Raw genomic sequence first — 25,026 nt, 5'->3', positions numbered from 1 at the left:
ATACATTTAACTTCAAACATTTGCTTACGTGCTTTCCTGAAGTAGGGCTTAAATGCTCTCTCTGGTACAACACTAACGGCTCAGCCCATCTATTGAGAACTTACAACTTGAAAATGCAGGATCAGGCTTTGTACTAGGAAAATAAGAAAAAAAAAATCCTCATGTAGAAATAGTATCATCTATAGTTGATACCGGAAAACCTGAAAATGCACCATTCAAAGGCCATCAGTCCATCTAGAATTTCAAGAATAAGCATGAAGAAACAGAAATGCGGGGATAATTTTGTCTTTATTTAGGTCTATTTAAGAAAAGTTGTGTCATATTCGGATAGTCTAACACTGCAAATAAGATTTTACTGGACTGAAAAAATTATTAACATCACCGATTTAAGGCAGCTCTTACATAGTGTTACATTAGTATTTCAGTCAGATTGAATTCTTCTTCAGATACATTCATGCAATTAGCTTCTATTGTAGTTTTACACTGTACTTTGACATATATAGGGTTGCTTTGTTTCCCCGTATTAGACCTATCTGGTTAAGCTTTTCCCAAACAATACAGAGAATGGACTCATTGTTCTTCTTGGTGGAAGTGTAAAGATTTAATGACTTATTTGATGCAAGAAACACACGTTGAGAATGCCTTGGAGATAAATATACATCTTATATGTGTATGTCACATGCAAGCATGGAGAAACAGGAACGGAGGTTGAAACATTATTATTATTCTTAGCTAAAATCATTTCCCCTCCATATAAAACCCAAAAATATCCTTGCACTGAGCAGAGGGCCCATTAAACATCCTCCTTCCCAAAAGATTCCTCTCCATGCCAACCTCTGCTGGGGATGAGAAATCTTCCATGGAGTCATAAAGAACCCTCCATGTTGCCTCTAGTGTTCAGTCCAATTTTGGCTTTTCTTTTCCTTCGTCAATACCTGAAAACATATGGAGAACAGCTTTTAAAAATCTCTCAATGAATAAAAATGAAGAGTTTACTTAGAGAGGTTCTTCTAATACGTTAATCTTTCTTTTCCCTCTATTGCTGTTGTTTCTCACCTACTTGCTGACATGTTCACACACGTGTCACCTCACCTGCTGTGAATAACATCTGCACACCTGATGGCCATGGTTGTCCAGTAACGAACCCCACAACCCTCCCTCCCGACCATTTTCAGACCAGCCTAACCTCCTGCCGCAGGCTCAGCCTCTGGCTGCTGCAGGGGTCTGGGAACAGATAGTTCCCTCATCTCCTCCGCTCAACTACAGGCAAATTAAAGTAGATGCTATTATAGCTGAAGCTAAGCAGCTGACTTTATTTGAAAGCAAGTTCTTAAAACTGTTTCAGAATTCAATAACTTTAACATCCCACCCCACCATTTCATCATTGAAATTTTAAATATTGGCAAGTGCATCTCTCTTTTTTGAGAGTACAAGAAAGACGAATCAATTACTGGCTCTCTCTTCTTGCAAGGACCACGTCTTTCAGCAGTATCAGAGGGCCGAGTCGAGTGTCAGGCTCCTTAAAGCACTTATCCTTGCTGCAGGACTTGTCTCTTTTCTATGCTGAGCAAAGCCTGGGCTGGGCAGCAGACCTTGTTTTTTCTGGCAACGAAAACATTCAGCTATTTCATATGCCTGTTCCTGGACAATGAATTACTATTGGTATCTTGACACAAGTATTGTTCTTCTGACTAAGCCCTCTCTGCCAGACACCTCAAATACAAATATTTCTTTTGGAGGTTTGCAGGCCTGCTGCACGCTGGAAAAGAAAGACTTCTGAGGGCTGAAGGCGAAAGAGAAGCAACGTTGGACAATGCCCAGAGGAAAATCCAGTCGCAAGTAAGATCACCTGCTAGCGCAATATACGCAAAGACGGTAGGCACACCAAAAGTCACTTCAAAAACACAGTTAATTAATTCTACGGGAATTATATGGGAAGCAATAAGGCCCATCTGTAGTTAGAAAGCCATTTTTTTCCGTGTTGCTTCTTTTAGCAAGGCAGCTCCGCAGTTGTGCCTTCCCAGCAGCCCAAGGACAATGGCCCTGGGTGCTGTTGGCCAACCCCTCTCATGGAAGAGCCACAGCTGAAGGTTTAACAACCAAAACAAGAGGCTGGGGCCAAAAGATTACAGTGGGTTTACAAGGCTGCTCCAGAGCCAATCTGGAGTCTTCTGCTTTCTGCTGGAAGGAGGAACTCTTCCAATAGTTTTAAATGAGCTGTTTTATTTGCTTTTTTAAAAGAGCCTCTTTCCTTTCTTCTGCAGCAGATGCATCGCATAGTTTGGCAGGGATGCAGATACCCTCAAAACTGTGGACAGACACTGGCTTGTACAAAGGGCAAATTTTTCCTTGCCTACCATGTTTGTGGTTTAACTTGGAAAAACTAACTGCAAATCATTTTGTCAGTAGTGAGGTTTTATTTAATGCATCTCCAGAGGAAAAGGACAAAAAAACCCCACCTCCAAACCCAAACAACCCCCTTCTCACCCCAGAAATCTTCTCATGGCAGACTGCTTCAATTTGCAAGCTTATCGCTCAAAAGTCCCTTTGAAATGTACAGTTTTCAAACAATATTTTCCCAAGTCTGGTGTTATTTTACATCCCTGCCGTTGGTGGAGTGCCCGCCATACGCTGCAGGTTAGGTTTATTCAAAGTGCTTCAAGCCCAGTACATCAGCAGGTGACTCACGGCATTTTCTGGTTTGCAAGTGCTTGAGCCACAAAGGAATTTGGATCAATATTCATTAACCAAATCGAGGAAATGCTGGAGAGGATAATAAGGCCACGGTGAACACTGGAAGAGGTTGGAAGAATGACTGGATTGACGTTAGCTCCTCTAGGGTGGAGGGCCACAAGAATCAGGGATTTTGTTACGCATTCTGTGGAATAGTGAGGGAGATTTTCCACCACTTACTTATTCGTGGACGTGGTAAGAACATGTGATTTTTCACCACACTATTATTCTTTATACAGGACTTAGGTCAAGCGAAATTATTCCTTGCGTCTGCCTTTTTTAGGAACTTGTTTCCTGAATTAACTTAAATAAGTTAAATGGATGTGAATGTGACATCAAACTGAGAACCGAAAAACAGACTATGGCAAAACCAGGTGCTAATATCAGCAAACGGCAAATAAAAGTGCTTTGAGCTTCTGGCATTAGGCTCTACCTAGTACTGGAGGACTTGTTAAAAGAGATTTGTGTGTGCAATAAACTACTATGTGAATTTACGGCGTATTAACCGGCGCACGCTAGGTTTCCCAAAAGGGGATACAAACTGTTCATAGCGTCCCAACGTGTTAGTGGCTCAACGAATGTCACGACAGAATTCCCACGGGGCATGGATTTCACTCCAGTTGTGATTTGCCCCTGCGGCGATTATGAAAGTTATTGCACGCGATTTGATAAATGAAAAACAACTTTCATAGATTAAAGAAACCTACTTTTAATCTTGTGTTTGTCTTTTTTTCCCTTTTCCTCAGCAACGGGTGGCCTATGCAGGGTAGATGATGTAGAGTCTGCACAGTTATATTTCCCCTGCACTAAGGTGATCTTTCATTCCTATTAATTTACACGAACATTTTCATTTTCCTTGAGTAAATTTATAAGCAGAAAACACCTCATACCTGAAAATACTAAAAGAATACATTTTTATTTCTGAGTCTAAGCTTACCATTAACAGCATTCCCACAGAATGACACTTTATTCTAGCTGCATTTAAGGGGTTCATCAGCTAATAAGTGGGTTGTAAACCAAGTGGGTTGTAAACCTCTCAGGTAATTGCCAACAGCTCTTAAAATAGTATTGGAAGTTATAAAAAAGAATACATATTCATAGCTCATCATCCTCTTGAGCAGCCATTCTGTTCACCCGGCTGCTTTTAAGAGCAAGGATACAAGACGTTTCAGTGGAACTTGTGTCATTCTCCTTTGTTTTAGCCAGCTGAAAACCTTCTCGACTTTCAGGGGAGCATGCTCAAGTTCCAATGGCGTATTTTAGGAGTTAAAATTCCTAAAACAGTACTCACATTTTTGGGTATCCCAGATGTAGTTGTTCAGGACCTCTCCCACCAAGTAGAATATGTTAATTACTACGGTAACAGTTGCAAAAAAGATTACTTTGACACCTGGGCTGAGATGCTCAAGAAGCGGGTACACCCACACTCCTGTGACGTGGTGGATCCAGCACACCCTGAAACAAAACAAAAAATAACAAGCACTGACTCTTACAGCCCTGTTTTTCAAAAGCAGCTTGGGCTATAGCTTTAGCTACCGTAACCTGAAAAGCCATTATTTGAAAGAACTGCAAGTTGCAACTGAACTGGAGCCCTTGGATGACATCCACCCAGAACAGACATCACAAATGCTGAAACTATGACTGATTTCCCACATTCTTACCTCTTTGTTTTATATTTAATATGAGCAGTCCGCCAGTTTTCACGTTCTGCTGTAGGTAGGTATTTCCTTGCTGCATTTATATTTACGAGGAATACGCACCCGTTTCGTGCGGCGGCATGGAAACTGCGGTTCCCTCCATTCCAAGCAGATTCTTTATCCAAAGAGCATTCCAGGTTCTCCAGGCTCTCCTACACAACTCAACTCTCCTTTCTGCAGCGTCTTTCTTTCATTTTGCGCACTTTTGTGTGTTTCTGCTGCTTCTCCTCGCTACACCTGACAAGAACGTCAGTTTTTGGGTTTGCCAGAAGCTTCGCTTTGAGAGAATAATTTCTCTAGCATCTGTGTTTTAGGCTGCTCCTCCTCTTCTTTCAGTTACCTGGTATCATTTGGGATCTAATAATTTTTCTCTAAGTAGGATAAACGTTTGGGGTTTTTTTTGTAAAAAAAGGAAACCACTTCATCAGTGAAATTCTGCCCAGCTCCACACTCAAATTACAGTAAAGGAAAAGGAATGATGGTGGTTTGCTGATGACACAGAGATTTTTAGCACTCAGCTCCAGTGTGGACTGTTGGTGTGCTGACCCAAGAGACAGGGTGTCAGCTTTGCTGCAACGTAGCCTGAAGAAGCGCTCCAGGTTCGTGGTTTCGCTGTGTGTGACTGCAATGGACACCTGTACCCCCTGTGTGACAGCCATGGACACCTGCACCCTCGGAAGGGACAGCTTTTGCGTTGAGATCTGATGTGATGAGTGGTGAAGTCAGAAGGAGCAGAGCGAGTCCGTACCTTCCAGCAGGCAGAAGCTAAGAAAGGCAAATGCTGCCAAAGAACTGAGCAAACATCACGGAGGGTGCCGGGAAAAGCACTCAGTGGAGACAGGCTGGGGCTCGTGAGCTGCTGAGCTTTCTCCAAGGATGTAAATCTCTTCCTTTCTGACCCAGCAATTTGAGAGAGAAGCTCCCAACGCAGCACAGCTAAAGAAGACCCAGCAGCTGCACAGACTATTCTTGAGGGGGATTTCCACGTCCATATGATTTGCTTCACTTGCTGATACTTGTATTTGTTTAAGGAAATCTTTTGATCACTAGATCAACAGTCACAGGCTCCCAAAGGACTGAGACACACAAGTCCACCCAAAACCATTACCATAAATGAGAGTACAGAATCCCTGTTTAACGACTCCCCATCACCCTGGAAATGTACATGGTTGTCATAGCTTCCCTCCTCCTTCGAAAAGCTTTTATTACAGCCAAACCCTTAACAGTTGGACACTTCATGCAGGAATTTACATGTGTCAGTAAATTAATCTGCACGATCTAAATGCAGATTAAAAACCCTTTCTCCAAATGAGTTCACATATGGAAAATGATCTCTGTACTTTACAGTTCTTTTCCACAACATTCTTCTGTGCCAGAACTAACCTGACACGTCTGTGAAAAAAAAAGGGTTCCTGTGTAACCCATGGTACCAGGGGATACCACGCTCATCTTTATTGAAGAAGATGGGATAGTTGGGTAGAAGGTAATGGGATGTCCTCTACATCCAGGCTGGCTTAGCAGGGAGTGTCTATTATTGCCTGACGTTTTTAAGTTTCATTTGCTTTTGTTTTAGGATCATTCTGTGAAAAACAAGCTCCAAGGAAGCTTCCACTTCTTTTCCACTTCTTTTCCCTGGTGTGATCAAACTGCCCAGCACTATAAAGCACTTTTATAGAGAGACTTTCAAAGGGACCTTCTAAACTGCACCTACATAGCCAACTTGATGAACCAAGTAGAAGTGGAACTTACTAGAACACATTTATGCTGGAAAGAGGAAATATTTTCTAAATCCAGCCAATGAATCCTGCTCTCCACTGCCATTCATTACCCGGTGACACTGCTCCTCCGTTCAGCGTGGCTCTTGTACACCTGGCCCCGGCGCAGCCACATTGTAGGAACTCATGCTCTGAGCACAAGAGGTACTGAGCACTGCTTGGGAGACGATGGTCACAAACCCACCTAATCTTCCTTAAAATGAGCCATACCACGCTGCTGGCCACATTATTAGCCTTCTCTCCACTGAGCGGTGATACACCGGCTGTTCCCGCATTGTCTACGCCACCACCGAGAGCAGCAAAGGGATGGCTGCTGCCATGGAAACCTCACCTGATGGCCTTCCTTAGCAGGTTCGTTCCTGCTATCTTGATGCTGCACAATAAAGGGCTGATCAACCGTGGGCATAAAGCATCCACACAAGATTGCTGATTACTAACGTTAATGAATGACTTCAATGTTGCAATTCTAGTACTCATTATTCCTGGCCAACCTCATTATTAGATAAGCGCAGGGAAGGGTGCATTAAGATTTACTTTGGAGCGCAAATCTAAATCCAATTTAAGACCCTGTTATTGAACAGGTATAAAAAATGGGTCGTTTAGATAAAAATAAACTGAGGAGAAAAAGTTTAAGCTAAAACTGGACCGGCTACTTTGAGAAGATAGAATTAACTTGAACCTCCCTGTTTTTTGGTTCCATGGCAGCTGATGCAGACATTACCATGTGTTTTCAAAGATGAATGTGTTACAGGTCATCGAGCTCATTTAGCCATTTTTTTAGAACTAGTAAGAAAAGAAGGAATGGAAATATTCACACATTGTATTCAAATGAAAATGTCTGTTAAAAAAAGTGGTGATTCTCGTAAATTTTCAACCAGCTGGTCTAGAACTCAGAAAAAGCTATTTGAAAACACACAATATTGCTTCTTTTTAAAAAATCTGTCAAAATTTTGACTTTGTGGCTGTTTTTCACTTCTAGTATAGAGTAGATGTTGTGTATCTCTCCCATCAAAGTAATCAGGAGGAAATGAAAACTATGTAGAGAAGATACATGTACATTTATTCTTTGGCTATAGATGGTTTTGTTCATGAGGAAAAGTAACTACAAAAAATTGTGGGGACCTTGTAGTTTATGTGTGCTCTCCCTGTCGCTTTGAGCAATGCAGGTTTTACAACAGCATGTAGGAAATGTAGTCCTGGTACAGGCAAGCTCAATGAGTGGAGGTAATGGTAGATAACCACAACACCTGAAAGGTTTGGCGATGGGAGCCATGTTGCAGAAAATGGCTGTTCTTTCATGATGACTGCTCTCAGCTACAGGAGTCAATAGGACTAGAAGATCTCTCTTATGAGGAAAGGCTGAGGGACTTGGGTCTTTTTAGTCTGCAGAAGAGAAGACTGAGGGGGGATCTGATCAATGCCTATAAATACTTAAAGGGTGGGTGTCAAGAGGCCAGTCTTTTTTCAGTGACGCCCAGTGACAGGACAAGAGGTAACGGGCACAAACTTCAACATCGGAAGTTCCATCCAAACATGAGGAGGAACTTCTTTACTTTGAGGGTGGCAGAGCCCTGGAACAGGCTGCCCAGGGAGGTGGTGGAGTCTCCGTCTCTGGAGACATTCAAAACCCTCCTGGACACGTTCCTGTGCAACCTGCTCTGGGTGGACCTGCTTTGTCAGGGGGGTTGGACTAGATGATGTCCAGAGGTCCCTTCCAACCTCTACCATTCTGTGATTCTGTGAATACAATTGCAGAGGCATCAAAGCTTTATAGCACGTTGAGGTCTGAACTCTGAGAGTCTCCACCCACTTCCTGCCCAAGTTGAGTCCTTAGTGACATCTGCAGCCAAACAACAATCAGTACTACGTGTTCCGGAAACAGGAACTACTAGATGAGGGGCTGTGTAACTCTTCAAAAGCAGTGAATGAGGGGACACAGCATAATAATGTATGTCATAAAATGGCTGAAGAAGTCCCAATGCTCTTCCTCATAACAGAAGAAGCACTTCAACAGAATGCAGAGACAAGAAATTCAAATCTGATAAAGGAAATATCTTTCCACATGATATTTAATTAACCTCTGGAACGCTCTACCCTATCTCTCAGTGTTAGATCAAGATATTCAAAAACGTTTTGAAGCCTACAAGTTTGGAAGTCTACTTAGTCCACCCCTCTTCTCTGGGCCGTATCATGCAACTGTAGCAAGCTTCTGAAGTCAGGAGTCTGTACAAGCAACATGGAAGTGCGCAGGTATGCTTAAGTTGCAAGAGTACAAGGTATATAAACCATCACGGCTGAAGATTCCAAGCCCTTATAGGCTGGTTATTCCAAAATAGCCTGATAAACCTTCTCCTGAAGCATCTGACATTAACTACAGCTACAGTCTGGACACATGACTACTCTGATCTACTGTGGCAGTTCCTTTTTGGTTCTTGAAGCAGCAAATCCTTTCCCACATCTTCTGTGCTGTTCAGGTTTGTGGCGACTGGCTCTTGAACGAACAAATCATTTGTGGTTATAGAGTAGGGACCAACCCTGTGCTTTCAGAGGCAGAAGCACAATGACCCACACTAAATCTGGTCTACTCTTCGTTTCTAATACTGACTGAAGTGACGTGAGGCACATTTTCATAAATCCTTATGATTTCTCTTCTTTTTCCCCACCAAAACATAGTCCAGCTTATTTTGTATCTAATCAGAATTGTTCTCAGCCACGTTAACATGCTGGGGTCCTTATAACGCCAGACAACCAGGTGTAAGTCACCGACACTAAGAATGTACGTTGTTTAGAAATTTTAAATACTGAAAAATAAGTTCAATAAACAGTCATCAGTTGGGAAATAAAAGGAATCATCTCCTCATGTTCCAGTTTCTTACACTGGATTCTTCTCCATTGACCTGAGTGGTGCTGAACAACATGTAGGCCACAGGACTGGCTACTGGTATGGAGTGGCTTATGCAGTCAGAAGAAGACAAGTCCTGGAAAACTGCAGCTGCAAATAATGGCACATACAAAAAATGCTCAGCATAACATGGTGCTGGCACCCTCTGGATGAACAAAGCTTCGCAGAAATTTGTGTTTATGTACAGGTAGCTAGAATGAAAGAAACTCCACAGATTCACTGCAAGGTGTTGTCATCTTTGGAAGTCATCTATTTTGATAAATAATATTTCATTTTAAATATAGTAGTGGTTGCTATGCCTTCTTGAGCTGTATTTTAAGGAGCTGCACAAGCGAGAATGTATTATCCATGCATGTCATCTGTGATTGTACTGTTGCTTTGACTGAAACATTTGAGGATGTGGAGGTGGAGGGGAGCCGGAATGTAACAGTCCATAATGGCGATGTCAGACCGAACAGGCTGAGGATCTGCGCAGCCTCCTCTCCCTTCTGCTCTCCCACCCTCCTTCTGGGTCAGGTACAGGGGATGCTGATCTTCTTCTGACCTATTTCTGCTGCTTCTACTTCTTCCTACTCTTTCCTGTTCTGAGTAGCTCTGGCTCCAACTCTTTTCTCCTCCTCTGCATTGTCTCATCTATCACCCACCTCTCCATCAGCCTTCCACTCCGATTTCAAAGCCTGTCTCTCTCTCTCCTGCTCCCAGCTTTTCCCACTTACTTGCATGATTTCAGCTCTCAAGCTGCTGATGCGTGAGCTGAACATTTCCTTACCCATTTCTCTTTTAACCCATAGTTCTAGTCCATCTCTTTCATTTGGCCTGAAGGACTTTTCACTTGGTTTTCCCCAAGTCATTCCTCCATTGAACTTCTGTCCCCAGTGCTCACTTCCAACAGCATCCCTGCCCCCCTCCCTACACACAGACCCTCAGCACACCCCAGCAGAGCCACGCTGTGTCTCTCCTGCTCCATCGGCACCAGCCGCCTCAGAGATCCTTCTGGTTTCTCAGTCCTGCCCTTTTTTATCGATACGGCTGTCAGTTCCCACCAAGTTTCATGCTCTAACTCTCCACCCCTCTCTTCTGAATGTCAAGGTTTGTCCTAGCAGTCTGCACCCTTTGCCAGCATCTGCTCTTTCTGATCTTCCTCTCCTTCTATGGAGAATCATTGGTGGAAAACCTACAGCAAGGCTGACAGCATTGATATCAAATCCATTCCAAATTCACAGTGTAAGTTCCTTTCTTAAATTCATTCAAGAAAAATTCAGCAAATTACCCCATCTAACCACTCTCCCTCGGCAAATCTAAATAATGCTCCTCAAGTCACTTCAACAGAAACTTCATTTTCAAATGAAAGTTTAAAGGTACCTGAGCTCTTTAAACAGATTTATCAAAGAATGAAAGAATGAATCAAGCCCAAGCTTGGCACACGCTTGGGTGTGGAGGCAGCTCCTAGTGGATTTGAGGTAGCAACAAGAGAGCAGACCAAGCCTTTTGTTCCCAAACACGTAGCCCGGCACAACTGGAGCAGTGGAGTCAGGTTCTTAGGGTCTGCTTTTTTGGCATCCTCAAGGGCTCAAAAGCAGAGGGAACAAGAAAACTATTTTAAATAAACGTATTTGTCTCAGTTTATTTTAGGGACATATTAGGCTCTGATACTAGTTACCATGAGGTCATTCTTATTACAAGGAGCAACACATTTCTGGCTCTTTTCTGTTCCTTGACAACCAACTCCATACACCCATTGGCAGTATTTTCTGGTAGTACTGGCAAGCTCTTGGGTTTTCTTAGCACCGTCTAGATTTAACAATTCAATACAAACTGTGACCTTTTCAAGCCATGCTAAATAAAGCCAATCGGCCTTTCCCATCTTATCCCATGGCCTTGATCCTGAAAGTCCATGTATGGTCTGCGACAGGCAATGCAAGTCTGTGAATGCTCTTCTGGGCACGGTTCCTTAAGAGCAAGAGAGAGCTCCCCCTCGCAGAGAGCGCACGAGCTAAGTGTGCCTACTCGAATGCTCTCCGACCGAAGGGAGAGAATGCAAAAAAAAAAGAAAGAAAAATAGAAAAAGGTTTTACTCTTCAAGAAAGGATGTTTCTCAGACAACATATCTCTGAATAACACTCAGGGGATATCAAGTTATTTGGCTGTGTTCTTCCAACTTCAGTGATTCTATTCAGAATAGTTTGCCTGTTTTCTCATTTATCAAATACATATAATAAAAGCTTGCTGCTTCACCATCTCTTCCATATGTGAAGGATTCAGTCACATACGAAGTAAAACAGGACCTCTCCTCTACTTGGAGTTGAAAAAAAACGTTAACGAAATCAAACCTAAACAACATCCTCCTGTATGCTCCTTCCCAGTACAAAGTGCGGCGTGATACATATATCAAGCAGCATGGTAAGAAGGTCTCAGCTGAGGTGGGGAGAGAGTTCAAAATTCAAGGGCAAAAGATAGAGAACATCTGATCAGCAACTGTCTCCACTTTGTACTGAGAGAGTTGCAGTGAAAACACTTCTGCTGAGAGGAAAAATGACATAGGGAGAAGGACAAATTCTCAAGTGGCAGATCCCTAACTTCCAGGTAAAAAAACATAAACCAATAATTAAATTCCAGCAGGGGACCCATGGACAACCAGAGGTACAAAGGAAGGAAGTTCCACCAGGCAGTATGCAACTGGGTCATTTGCAGGTGTAGTCTCATTTTAATGCACTGTGCTAAGCTTGAGGGGCCTAAAGGGTACACCAACAAGGGCAGCAAATCTGAATTAAGTAATTCCAAACTCTCTACGTGATTAAGGCCTCTACCTCAATGTGGTCACTCAGCAGCAGGAAGACAGTGGACCTCACCAGTGAAAGGCAGGCACACTCTGAGCGAGAGGGATGAAAAAACCCCCACTTTTCATACTTTTTGGTAGATTTTCCCAAGCTGTGAATGTCAGATACCTTGTATTGGTATCATCCAGACAAGATTTGGTCTGCAGCCTCAAGCAAATCCTGGATAGAGGCTTCAATAACACTTGCAGGCTGAAGACATGCAGAACTTACAGATGATGGCACAGTGTAGCCTGTGTCTGCCTCCAGTCTTCCCCAAAGACTTTCTTTCATAAAATTAGAAGGTAAACCGGGCTGTAAGTACAGAATTTAGCAGAATGACCTTTAGGCTGAATAAGCAATTGTCTCACACCATCTTTAGAGAAATCACAACTTGGAAGAAGGTGAATCACTTGAGACTAGCCCTATCCGTTTTGGAAATAATTTATGTGTAGGCAAACCAATGAAGAGCAAAAGCAAAGGGTCATAGGTTGTAACTGCATATCTGCTTAGTAATTAATTTCTTAATGCAGAATGTTCTTCCCCTGTTTTACCTGTGCTACAGCTTCCTTTTTACCTTGTACTTTTAGCTGTAGGATGTAGATGCACTATAGTAGGCAGGATCAAGCCGTATGAGTATCACACCGTAACAGCTTCTTAAAAGATTTTAAGACACCTCTGGTTTTATGCAGAACTGGATTGTTTCAATTTTCTATTCCTATTGGATAGCAGGTGCCTACTCAGATGAATTTGAGAAAAGGGGAGTTGCCATAGGAGGTCAGATCACAGGTCCAGTAACTCTGCCAACCTGGCTCCAGGCACCCTTCAGAGGAAGGTTGAGAAATACCACAGTTATGTATTATTATATACGGGTTAAAAAAAACCCACAAATTCTTTCTCCTGAAGGCACCACTACGTGCCTTTTTGCACGAGGCTGTCCTTATCCTACAATTACAAATATTATAATTTTTTAAGAAGGATATGCATGTTTATAAAAGCAAATGGCAGAATGTGACTGCTGTCCTGGGACACAACATCCCACTTCAGCTGGATTACGAGCATTTTATGATCACTCTGTGCGAGGATGTGTATGAATAACGGCATTTCTCTCACTGGACCAAAAGGGGCAAGTTGCAAAGTACTGCCTTGAGGCTCATTAGTTTTATCTCACTTGACTGGTGGAAAAAGCAGTATTATCCACAGTTTTGGAAAATATCCTCTTAGCTGAGGGAAGGGTGTTGTGAGGTGAGAAAAAAGAAGATGAGAAGTAAACAGGGGGTCGTGAAATGTTTGCAGAAAGGATAAAGGATATATGGTATCAAAGGAGCATTGTAAATAAAACAAAATCTTAGTGGAAATAAAATGCTACAATGACCAAAGTAAACGAACTCTGTCATGTAAGTCAGTTGCTTGAATAGAAACTGCCCAAAGACTTAATTTAATGTTGTGTAAGAAAGGTTATTTCTGTTTTAGTTTAATTTTTCACAAACATTTGCATTTTTTAAAACAAACTTCAGAGTGTTTGGATTACTGGCTTATTCTGTAATCAATTTTACGGAAAGAAGTTATGAACTAGCAAAGAAAAAAGACAATGTTCTATCTTTTCTGTTGCTGCTTAAATACTGATGCAGGAAATCATTTGCCTATTCTCAATTTTATTTGATAGAACAAAAACCCTAAGCAATAAAACTAAGGTCCAAGAAAAACATTTAGCTTGAAAAAGGTTGAAAAATGTACCCTTGGAAAGACCACTGCTTACATGGGATTGTTCAACAAATTCCTGTTGTGTGAGGTTTGGCATATACTTTCTAAAAATATAAGCATCTGGGGAAACCAGACAAAGCCCAGGTCTTGGACCAAACGAGGCATGCAGTGTGAATCTGTTAGCGATTATATCCATAATGAAATATGTGCCCAAATTTAGCAGTACAAAACCCCCAATACAATATGAAAACACAGCGTGTACAGCCCTTACCATAAAATATAGCCAACAGCGAAGGTGCACACTGCAGCCAGTCCACAGCTCCTGCTGGGATACTGATGATGTGTTGTTCTCATCTCGATTAATACGAAGGGCAAAACTGTTGTATGCTGAAAAAAAAAACCAAAACAACAGGAGAAAACCAGGTGATACAAATGAGTCTCACTGCATTTCCATGTAAGTTTTACAATAAGAAACTTAATCACAAAAACCTGAAGACGATTTCTTGATGGTTAGAAGGACAAGGTAAAATGACTCCATAAAGTCTATCAATAACCCAGACAATATTGTCACTATAACATCCAATGGTTCAAGAGAGCAGAGGAAAACTGAGTGAGCAGAATGTGCTGTTCCTTTTGCCCAGGGATCAAAGCCAGATACTCAGTGAATAAAAAGGGGATGTGGCATGAGGGGACACGGGCCCCAGGCCCAGTTTGGCCTTGCAGTTGATCTGTGATCTCTTATTTTAATCATTCAAGTTAGGAAGGAACGCATCTGATTTTCAGGGACTCTAGGCACAAACAATGCCAAACGAATGAATATAAATGGAGATATTTAATCCTTCTGAGAATTAGGTTTAAATGTATCGCAATCTGGGGACCTGAAAACAGGGGACCTGTTTTCAAATGATAGCCTCAATACCTTTGTTCCTCCATCTGTAAGACAGGAGCAATTATCTTCTTCAGAAAGGTGTTGTGAATCTTAATTTGTTAGTTGTTGTGCAAAATGGTTTTAGAATCCCAAATGAAACGCATGAAAGCCAAAGCTGTAAAAACCATTTTCAGCCACTTGTCTTTATTTAGCTGTGAAACTCCTTATTTTGTCATTTTTCCATACATATTCCCTACACTGCCCTTCTGAGAAGGTCTGTTCATCCAATTAATGTCAGCAGCATGAAAAATTGCATCTAGCCTGCCCTCAACACTCGATGTCTAGATTTCAGAGCACTGGCAGGCATGAAAATATATATAAGTAAAGCGCAAACGTGCCAGGAAATAAACCCCATCATTTCTGAATGCACAGCTCACCTGGGACCAGCAGTATTGGTGACTCCAGAAACATACCCTGCCTTGTCACCGTGGGACCAAGTTATCGCTGGTGTATAATGGGAATTTCTTCAGCTGAGGGCTTGTTGTGACTGTGAGTGTGAGCTCTCCTGCCCAGTTTCCTGGAAGGTCTGCAAGTGCAAGGATTGCAAGGGCAGCCTAAGCTCCAAACCAAGTTCAATCCTTCCTCAAGCACTTGATGGCCAACTGGGAAGAAGGTTATGGCTTACGTTGGCCACGTTCTGCCATCAGATGCAAACGTCTAGTTCTGGAGGGCTGGATTTTTAAGTTTGTAATAACTATGCTGTAAATCCACACTGATTTTCACCAACATGAAGGCAGAAAGGCATGGAGTAGAAATATCCTTGCATGGATAAGAGATCCAAACAAGAGGAACCAGAGCAGGTCCTCAGCTTTAACAACTGCAGAGAAGGAAGAATTGCTTGAATGAGAAACGATAAGAAAACGGAAATGCTCTGGCTCAGAGATGTAACATAATTTGAATCGGAGAACTGCTCTGATTTTCAAGGCATTAGTAATTAATGACCAGCATTTGGAGAATGTCAGGTGGATAATAAAGCAGTTAGGGGAGCTCTCAATGTCTTCATCTTTTAACAACTTGTTCCGCCCCCCATCCCTTTAAACAGTATAAATCAGCACCAAGGGAATGCAAAGATGTTTTACATGTGGTCTGCAACAGAGGTGTCCACTACTAGATGAGAGGTCTATAAACCACACATTAACAGGGACTGACAGCAAAGCAAGCCCTGGAGATCCACCTGTATGTCCTACATCTGTATGAAACAGGTCTTCAGATGGAGACTCTGAAGCAGGGTAGCTGGAGGCTGTGCAAGCATTTCCTGCCCTGCCTCCATAACCTCTTCAGAGAAGAAAACAGATGACAACAAAGACTTTTAACTCCAAACCCCACCCTTGACATTCCTTGTAGGATGTATTCTTCTGATCCAGTCACTTAGTATTAACTCCTCACTACATGGATGATGGTTACTTGTGAGCGCTGTTTCTCAATTTAAATGTTTACCACTTTAGATACTGCTTGTTGACGCGCTCTTCATTGATGATAACAACTCAACAGCTTGCCAATTAAAAAGTAGTTAAAATAATTTCAGCAATCAACCCTTAATCTAGAGTTCTCTTCACCTTTCCCTCCTCCCAGTTCCTGTGGTTATATAATAAAATAGGTCATTATTTTCTTAAATTCTCCCTTCTACTCTTTTCTAAAGGTAAGGGGCTGGGGGGGGAAGGATCATGTGGTGTATCTCTGAAGAGTTTATGTACAAAATCTTGTCAAATCTACAGTGCAATTAACAACATCAGGAGAAAATCAGAGACGTGTATCTTTAATCTCTGTCTGTTACAGCAAACGTCGATGCTACCTGCAAACACGGCAGTTTTACAAATCCAGAGCATGACCTTTGGTTTATAATGCTCCAGTGAAAATGCCACTCTAAAAAGCTGTTTCAGATGCTTTACCCAACCTACAACCAAGATAAAATTTCCCTTTCCAACATTTCAGCCCCTCCAAAAACCTTAATTTAAAAAACATTTGATTTTGTAGGCAGGGATACCTTCTGTCAAACAGTGCCAATTAAAACTCTGGCGCTATAAATACCAGATTTGAACCAGACTGACACCTGGACTGAAGCCTAGTGAAGGTGAGCAGGGGTCAAATGTGCTTGGAGTGGGATCCATCAGGGCTGAGAAAGCTGCAGGAGGCCAGAAATTTCATACCCTCTAACATTTTTGCCACCTGATTTCTGAATAAACTTGGGCCAATGGGAATCTGAGGCTTAAAGAGAAAATACCATTGATGCTTCCTTAACCTGTTTGATAACGATCACACCACGCCAATCAAAGATGCCCAACGAATCTCTGGGGCTGATCCCTTTTACTTACTGGGAGGCTGGAGGAACAGCGCACTTCTCACCTTGCTTGTCAAAGTATCTCCAGGCGTTTACTTGAGAGAAGACCAAGGAATGAAGAAGTTCAAATATCAAGGAGGTTTAAGTGATGAGGATGATCAGCTGCTGTAACAGCTTTCCAGTAGATATTTTGCACCATTTAAAGTCTTCAAGAAAAAGAGTATAACGACTAGTACAGTATTATAACGGGTCCAGCAGAGGGGCCATGAAGATGCTCAGAGGGCTGGAGCACCTCTCCTAGGAGAGAGTTGGGGTTGTTCAGCCTGGAGAAGAGAAGGTTCTGGGGAGACCTTATAGCCCCTTCCAGTACCTAAAGGGGGCTACAGGAGAGATGGGGAGGGACTCTTGATAAGGGAGGGGAATGACAGGACAAGCGGTAATGGTTTTAAACTGAAGGAGCGGAGATTTAGACTAGATATTAGGAAGAAATTCTTTCCTGTGAGGGTGGTGAGACACTGGAACAGGCTGCCCAGAGAAGCTGTGGATGCCCCATTCCTGGAGGTGTTCAAGGCCAGGCTGGATGGGGCTTTGAGCAACCTGCTCTAGTGGGAGGTGTCCCTGCCCATGGCAGGGGGGTTGGAATATGATGATCTTTAAGGTCCTTTCCAATCCGAATCACTCTATGATTCTATAATAGTAGTAAACTATGCTACCACTAGTAATCAATGCTATATTGATAAGGTATTTATATTACGGACTAAGCATTTACAAGCAAAGCTGCATTTTTACCAGGACAGCTTATTCTGCTCCCACTGAGACCAGCTGCTCCTGTGAGCCAGCTTTGCCCATATGGCTGTGCCGGGCTGAGCAACGCTGTGGGCACATCAGGGAGCACCCTCTCCATCAGCGGGGAAGGTGACACTTGGCACATGTGTGCCCTGGAGCGGCCGCAGGCTTGGCGTAGCCCCCAGCCCTGCCGGGGCAGCAGCGAGGGATCTAACGAAGCCTACCATTAGCAGGAGCTCTTGGCTTGGGCTCAGTAACTGTATCTACGTGATATAGTGACAGCACCTTTGACAGATCTCCACGCTTGCTGGGTCTGCCAGCAGCTGCTGGTCTCCGCAGAGCAGCAAGCTCCAGTTTCCTCCCCATTTTGTGTCCACCTCAAGGCGCTGCTTCCCAAGGTCCCACCACCTGGAAGCAGGGAAAAAATTTGGCTTGCCAAATCTTCAAATGCTGGTAACGATGCAAGAAAACAAGAGAGAAACCAGCTCAATGCGCGGAGCTCAGGTGGAATTTGCAGGAAGGTTATAATATGGAGAATTTGATCCAGAAAACACTCTGGAGACTGACTCCAAAGGAGCAATCTCTGAGTGATGCTGAATTCGCACACAGTCCAAAAAAAGCCACCCCGAGAGCTGCAGGTGGATTAACCCCTAGGACCACTGCCACTGCTTCCTGAGAGAAACTCTGCTCAACTCTTTAAAAGGTGTTATTAAAATACATACCACCCCCCACACGGTATATATGTGCCTAATGGCATTTGAGACTGGAAAATAACATTACAAATAGGCAGCACATCTGTAGTGTCAGCTTGACAAGCTGAGCTTTGAAGGAGGGCTGTGCTTCCCCATTTTAGGTGTGTGCTGCAACAGGTAATTGGAAAAAAAGATTTTATGCAAATTAAGTACATTAAGAATGAGTTCTGCAAGTCTTTAGGCAAATTAAGTGCTCATTCTTGAAAGCCTGATTATATTTTTTATCTTCCAACCAGTTAAGTGCTGCTTTTTTTAACACTATTTTCATCAATACCTTGCTTGGCCTTTTCTCCTTCCTTAACTGTGTTTTAAAGGGAATGTTAAAACACTTTTTGGTGCTAAATTGACAGCTTTGTGTATTGGTATCTTCTGTCCTTAGCACAAACATGGCAGTGCTATCTTCCCCAGTCACCCAGCCCTGATCCGCAGAGACTGTGCAGAACTACCTTTATGACAGGGAGTTCAGTTTAAAAAAGCATCTGCTTTCTCAGGTGCCCAGTCAGGTGCCAGCAGGCAGAGGTTCCGCAGGGAGGGTGAAACTGTTTGGGGATCACATAAATTTGGATTATAATTCACTTCAACCAAAAGAGCACTGTGCCTTGTTACTCAATTTGATCCGACTAGAAACTACAGGGTATAGGTCATTTTAGGTCAATGGAAGTACCATGGACGTCTATTGAGAGGGCTTCAGAATGACATTCAGCCCACGCTCTTCAGAGTCAGTGAAATACCAGTGACAAGAAAAGAGGTCTTGCAGCTTTGATGTCACCAACATTTTAACTGATGGACCAAGAAACTCCTGGAAGGGCTGGTGCTCCCTGAACAAGGAGGCTGCAGATGGGTCTTCACCCACAGAACTTGTGCAGGAGGGCTGCACCTGCCACCCAAAGCTGTGTCCGTGTTGAAACTGCTCCAACATCTGCAGGGGTTGGAGACCTGCCCCCCAGCACACTACCACCATGCCCGAGAGTTACTGGTACAAATTTGATGGAGGCCCCCTTCTTTGCACCCTGCTGCGCCCTCCAGCTGTCTCTGCTTTCTGTCTTTCTAAATTCCCCTATAAAATCTAGTTTCCATCAGTAGGATGTTAGCCTTAACCTTTTTTCCTGAGCTCACAAGCAACTTACGTGTTGTTAAACAGCTGCTGCACATCAGAACGAGCGAAGCAATCCCTCTGCATCTCCTTCTTACCTCTCAGGGGTTTGTGCAGCACCTTGAGATTCAAGGTTTTACAGGAACGATCAGCAAAATGACACATGCCCATTCCTCTTAATTTAAAATCACTACCAGTGTAATTCGCCTTAGAAACCAATAGTAACAGGCCTAAATATCCCTACAGTTGTAATCAGCCCCATTTGCAGAATAATAGCAGTAATAAAGCTGCATGTTCCGCCCGCTCCTAGCAGAGTAAGATGGAGAACCAGACCAGAAACTAGTAAAACAAAGGGCACGATTATGATTTACTCGTTGAGAAACTTCGGAGAAAGGAACAGCTGGCAAGTGAGTATTTATGTGTCATCTGAAGGATGATACCTTCCACCAAGGCAGCCTAATCCATAAAGAGAGCAGCAGGATATCAGAGCTGGGTGCATAATAAATTGGAATCCTTGAGTGAGCCTGAGCCCTTCTGAGACTGAAAGTGCTGGTAGCACTTTTCCTCTTACAAATGAGAAATTATGACTATTAACTGAGACACGCTGATGCACAGGATGCACTCCAAGGCAGCCACAGACGGCTCGTTAATTGTTATTGTAGGCTGGAGGGAGGGAGAAGTATTGTATGATCTAAACAAAGACCAATACCCTATAACGCCACAAAACACACAGGAGCCAGAGATAACCGTTTTCAATCAATGTAAGAGTATAGCGTTCTTTGAAGAGAAAATTAACACTTCCTCTTTATGATAGTGCCTCTTTTCCTCTTTTCTGTAGATAAATACAGTGGACATGGCATATCTGACTTAACAGCAATTGCATCACTTTCTCCGCGCGTACCTGATGTTGATGGATTTGTTCTTGTTGTTTCTGACACGTCCAGTACATACTATATTTTGAAATAGTCTCACCCCTGTAACTCTACTAGTGTCAGGGAGGTTATATATAGGTGTTTATAGAATTTCCACAGCACTTCAGCACCTCCGAAGTGTTACTAAACATAACCCACCGCCCTGACCGTATCAGCAGCCCTGATCTGCAGGGGCAGGATATCCCAGGAGGGCAAGACGGAGATGGCATGGCTCACTCGGGGTCACGTAGGGCAGCTATGGAGGAATGGAGAACCGCATTGTATTGCTCAGTTCCATTCCTGGATGTCAGCCTAAGATGAGCAAGCACGTATAGAGAAGTAACAAAAATTTAGTATGAAAGCCAATCTATTCATTCAACTTTATAGCTCTGAGACATCTTGGCCCTTTCAGCATCTCTCTCAGTTGTTACCTTGATTGACCCTCTGTCCTGGTTCCTCTCTGCTTTTGGAGGCTTCTTCAATTGCTTCCCTCTGAGCTGTCTTGTCTCTCTCCCATCTCAGCTCCTGCTGCAATGGGAGTTATTCCTTGCTGCACCCATCCCACCAGCCCAAGCAATCCCTCCGTGCCCCCCTGGCCCTGATTCAACAGTTCCCAGGACGACACATCCTTACTTCTGCCTTGGCCTCTTTCAGTGGTGACTGAAAGACCCTTCACATCCATTGGTACATTGGGCAGGCACAGGCAATGCCTTAACTTGACACTTCAAAATCTTGGGTCACTTGAAACAAGATGATGGCAAGGATGACCAAAACCAGTGCCACGTGGCCAAATGGAGCAGAGTTGCTGTATGTTTAATTTTCTTTAACTTTGTATAATTCAATATAACAACTTTTAATGCATGTCCTGTATCCAGATATCATTGCACACAGGCAAAGTGCAATGTCACATAAGTTACCTCTCTCCTTTTGCTGGGGTCCCTTAGCTGGTCTTTCTAGTCCTTCTGTGCCATGGCCAAACTCCCCGCTCAGCTCCCGACAGCGTGCACTGCACTACTGTTAGGAGACCTTTAAAATACAGGAGAATCAACAAAGCCCAGGTTCTGTGCACTCAGCCACAGCTGAGCAAACCCTGAGAACCCCAATTTACTTTCAACCTCAAGTCCTTATTTTTCCCACCAAATAATCAGAAAAAAACGTACCACTAACAATTGGAACATATACACACATACATCCCCTGCAAGGACCACCCATTAATCACACTATTATGTAATTTTTCTATGTATTTTGTTCACCTTATTTGCCTCTTACCAGTTAAACCACTTGCCCTAGAACTTCTTAAACTACCATTTGCAAGAAGGTTTACTTAGGCAAAGAAATATGTTCCTGTCTCTTACAATTATCCTTAAAATCAATGTTTATATACACACGCACACTTACATGCATCACTGAGATTTAATTTGCATGAATGAATGTTGAGTGTTTATTGCAGGTCATGCTGCGAAAGCGCTAGTAAAATCATTGAGCCTCTTGTATTCCCAGCACAAATGTCACTCAAGAAAGCTTGCAGATGTATTTTAGCAATGGCTTAAAACAATTTTAATTATGGAAAATAGTATCCTCCCCCTAAAAAGCCAACTCCTTCCATATGATGAGTCCAGTTGCACAGGACTCAAAAGGAGAAAATAATTTGCGTCAGTACATATTCTAAATCTCTTTAACTGACTTGAAAAGTTTATCTGTACATGAAATGTGCCATGTTAAATTCTAACATCTGGCAATCTCCCAGGGCTAGCACTAAGGCTTTCACAGAAGGATATTTCTGGCTTCACAATAGCCAGAGTATCCTCTTTCTGACCTGAAGACATTGGACTTTGAATCTGTCACTGGTCCAGGACTGAATAGTGCTTGTCCTGGGCTTTGGGCCAGTGCAATTTGGGGAAAGAAATTCCACATTTGGGAAAATCAAGAAACCATTATTTGGCAGTTTCTTTTTCAAATGGTGGCTCTTTGATGCTGCTTGGAAATTTAAAATCTTGAAAGTGGCTTCTGAGGAGGTGGATTTATTGGGTGTTGTGCAGGTGAGGTAGCCAAAGGTCAAATTTTGGTTTATCACATGGTGACTGCAACTATCTGCAACTTGGTTCAGACCATTCATCTCACAGACATTGCCATTATCATTATTTAATAATTTCTTTGTATTGTACACACAAACTCCTTTGATAAATAACTCTAGGAGGACGTAACCTCATAAGCCTTTTTGCTCTCGTATTACAGAAAGCAATAACAGACTAACGCAAGCGTGGTCTCATTACTGCACCCAGTGATCTGTCTGCAAGCAGTTTTGCATGACGTGCATTGCCTGGCGTCTTCTAAATAGAATCACAGAATCATAGAATGGTTTGGGTTGGAAGGGACCTTAAAGATAACCCAGTTCCAACCCCCCTGCCATGGGCAGGGACACCTCCCACTAGAGCAGGTTGCTCAAAGCCCCATCCAGCCTGGCCTTGAACACTTCCAGGGATGGGGCATCCACAGCTTCTCTGGGCAACCTGTTCCAGTGTCTCACCACCCTCACAGGGAAGAATTTCTTCCTAATATCTAGTCTAAATCTCTGCTCCTTCAGTTTAAAACCATTACCTCTCGTCCTGTCATTCCCTTCCCTGATAAAGAGTCCCTCCCCATCTCTCCTATAGCCCCCTTTAGGTACTGGAAGGGGCTATAAGGTCTCCCCAGAACCTTCTCTTCTCCAGGCTGAACAACCCCAACTCTCTCAGCCTGTCCTCACAGAAGAGGTGCTCCAGCCCTCTGAGCATCTTCGTGGCCCTTCTGCTGGACCTGTTATAATACTGTACTAGTTGTTATACTCTAAGTTTACACTTTTCTTAAAGACTTTAAATGGTGCAAAATATCTACTGGAAAGCTGTTACAGCAGCTGATCATCCTCATCACTTAAACCTCCTTGATACTTGAACTTCTTCATTCCTTAGTCTTCTCCCAAGTAAGCCTGAAATACTGCCTGAAAAAGAGTCCTTTCCCATCTTTTCTGTAGGCAATGGCTTGTACCACCCTGCTAGGCAGAGGTGTACGAGGGAAGAGCTTCTCAAGTAACGGTGTACGTGCCCCTCGCCATGCAGGAACATCAGCTCCGTGTCCCTCCAGCCTGTGGAAGGGCGCAGGGCCAAGCTCTGCAGTGGCAGCCGGACGCTGGCAGCTACCACCAAATGACCTGATGACCGGTGATAAGCCATGGCCGGGCACCAAGGCAGCTCTCGGCTCTGCACTCGGCTTCGCTGACAGCAGCTCCGCAGGAAAAAAACCCTGCTGGTCCTGCACTCTGCGCTGAGGATGCAGAAGCCAGGCCAAGGTATGGTCCGGAGATACTACAGGATCAGTACGACCAGGAGCGATGTGCTTTCGGTGGGCGAGTAAGGGACTGGTGTGTGCTGGGGTGCAGGGAAGAGAGGGTACGTGGTGGTTGTGTAGGGAAGGCAGGAGGCACAGGCTGGGGTTCTGCATTTGCTGGGGTCAGATGGGGCAGCAGGTGTGGTCGGAAAACTTGTTGAGGGGGAAAAGGGTAAGAAGGACAGAGGTGCAGCCCTGCTTGTGTGTCTCCTAGAGCTGCTTGTCCTCTGCGAAGGCGGCACGTAAGCAAACAAGCCTGGGGACATATCCCGAACTAAGGTCTTCTGTCACGAAAACACACTGACATTCCCTACTTGTTTTACCCACTATATGACACACTTTATTTAGGAGAATCATTCCTCTTCAAATGCAATTAGTTCTAAATGCTACTGTTCATGGTAAAACAATTGTTATTTTGATCGACAGTAAAAGCCTACACACGATAGTAAAGGCAGCAATGTCGGACACAAAGACATTACAAAATCTATAACCTGACCCTTTAAAGCCTGACTTGAACCATCAGATTTGACTTATGAGACTAGTTACAATAGTGCTTCATGCAAAAAGCATTAGGTTAATGCTGGATCAGGCAAAGTTGCCAAACACACCCTGGCATAATTAATCAAGAATATTTCAAAAACAGATCGCCTCCAAGAGGTTATTGATTTCCTGTCACGACACGTTTTCCTTATGAGGTGCTACAACGCTATGGATCTGAGATGTGCTGGCGTGTGTTTTTCGGTGACTAAGCCCTGATCTATCTTCCTGGATCCCTGCCACTGGTGCACTGACATCTGCAACTACTCATGTTTGACAGTCTCATGCACGAGCTATGTGGCTTCCAACTTGGATGGGATTAGTGTAGGAGACTTTCTGAATACTTCAAATGTAATCGAAAGCAGATAAATACAAGGGTCTCGAGAGGGTGGCATACTTTTTACATATGGTATCCCATTAAATCACACGTATACATGCTTAGAGTGAGAAAGATCTCAGTTTTAACCAGTACAGTATACAGGAAAGTGTTTGCCCTTGTTCTTAAATACGTATGAATCCTGATAAGGTCACATCTTTCTAAAATCCAGACATGCTGTATGGCTGAAGTGTGGTTTAGACAAGCATGAAAAGGTACACATTTGGGGAGAAGAGCAGGGGGAGAGGAATGTATTCGGCGACTGGCAGGTGTTTTGCCTTTCATCCATGCTTGAACTAAGGCATTCGCGCGTTCTGTGAACCATCCCTGCCAAGTGATGAGAGCTGAAGACAAACTATGCATCATGTAACTCAAGAT

General features: G+C 43.3%; 1 protein-coding gene across 3 annotated transcripts in view; it reads right to left on the bottom strand.

The window, feature by feature from the left end:
- Window positions 1–270: 270 nt before the first annotated feature.
- The window catches only part of AIG1 (androgen induced 1), a 129,961-nt gene continuing 105,205 nt past the window's right edge, over window positions 271–25,026 (bottom strand). For all 3 annotated transcript variants that reach the window (XM_074168013.1, XM_074168014.1, XM_074168015.1), the window contains 3 exons: window positions 13,896–14,011; window positions 4,025–4,188; window positions 271–935 (listed from right to left, as the gene is read on the bottom strand). In XM_074168013.1, the coding sequence (XP_074024114.1) occupies window positions 898–935; window positions 4,025–4,188; window positions 13,896–14,011 (318 nt within the window). In that variant the 3' untranslated portion in view covers window positions 271–897. The remainder of the gene's footprint in view (window positions 936–4,024; window positions 4,189–13,895; window positions 14,012–25,026) is intronic.

This window comes from Numenius arquata, chromosome 2, assembly GCF_964106895.1.
Source record: "Numenius arquata chromosome 2, bNumArq3.hap1.1, whole genome shotgun sequence".
Classification (NCBI taxonomy): domain Eukaryota; kingdom Metazoa; phylum Chordata; class Aves; order Charadriiformes; family Scolopacidae; genus Numenius; species Numenius arquata.
This window is presented reverse-complemented; position numbering and strand designations above follow the sequence as displayed.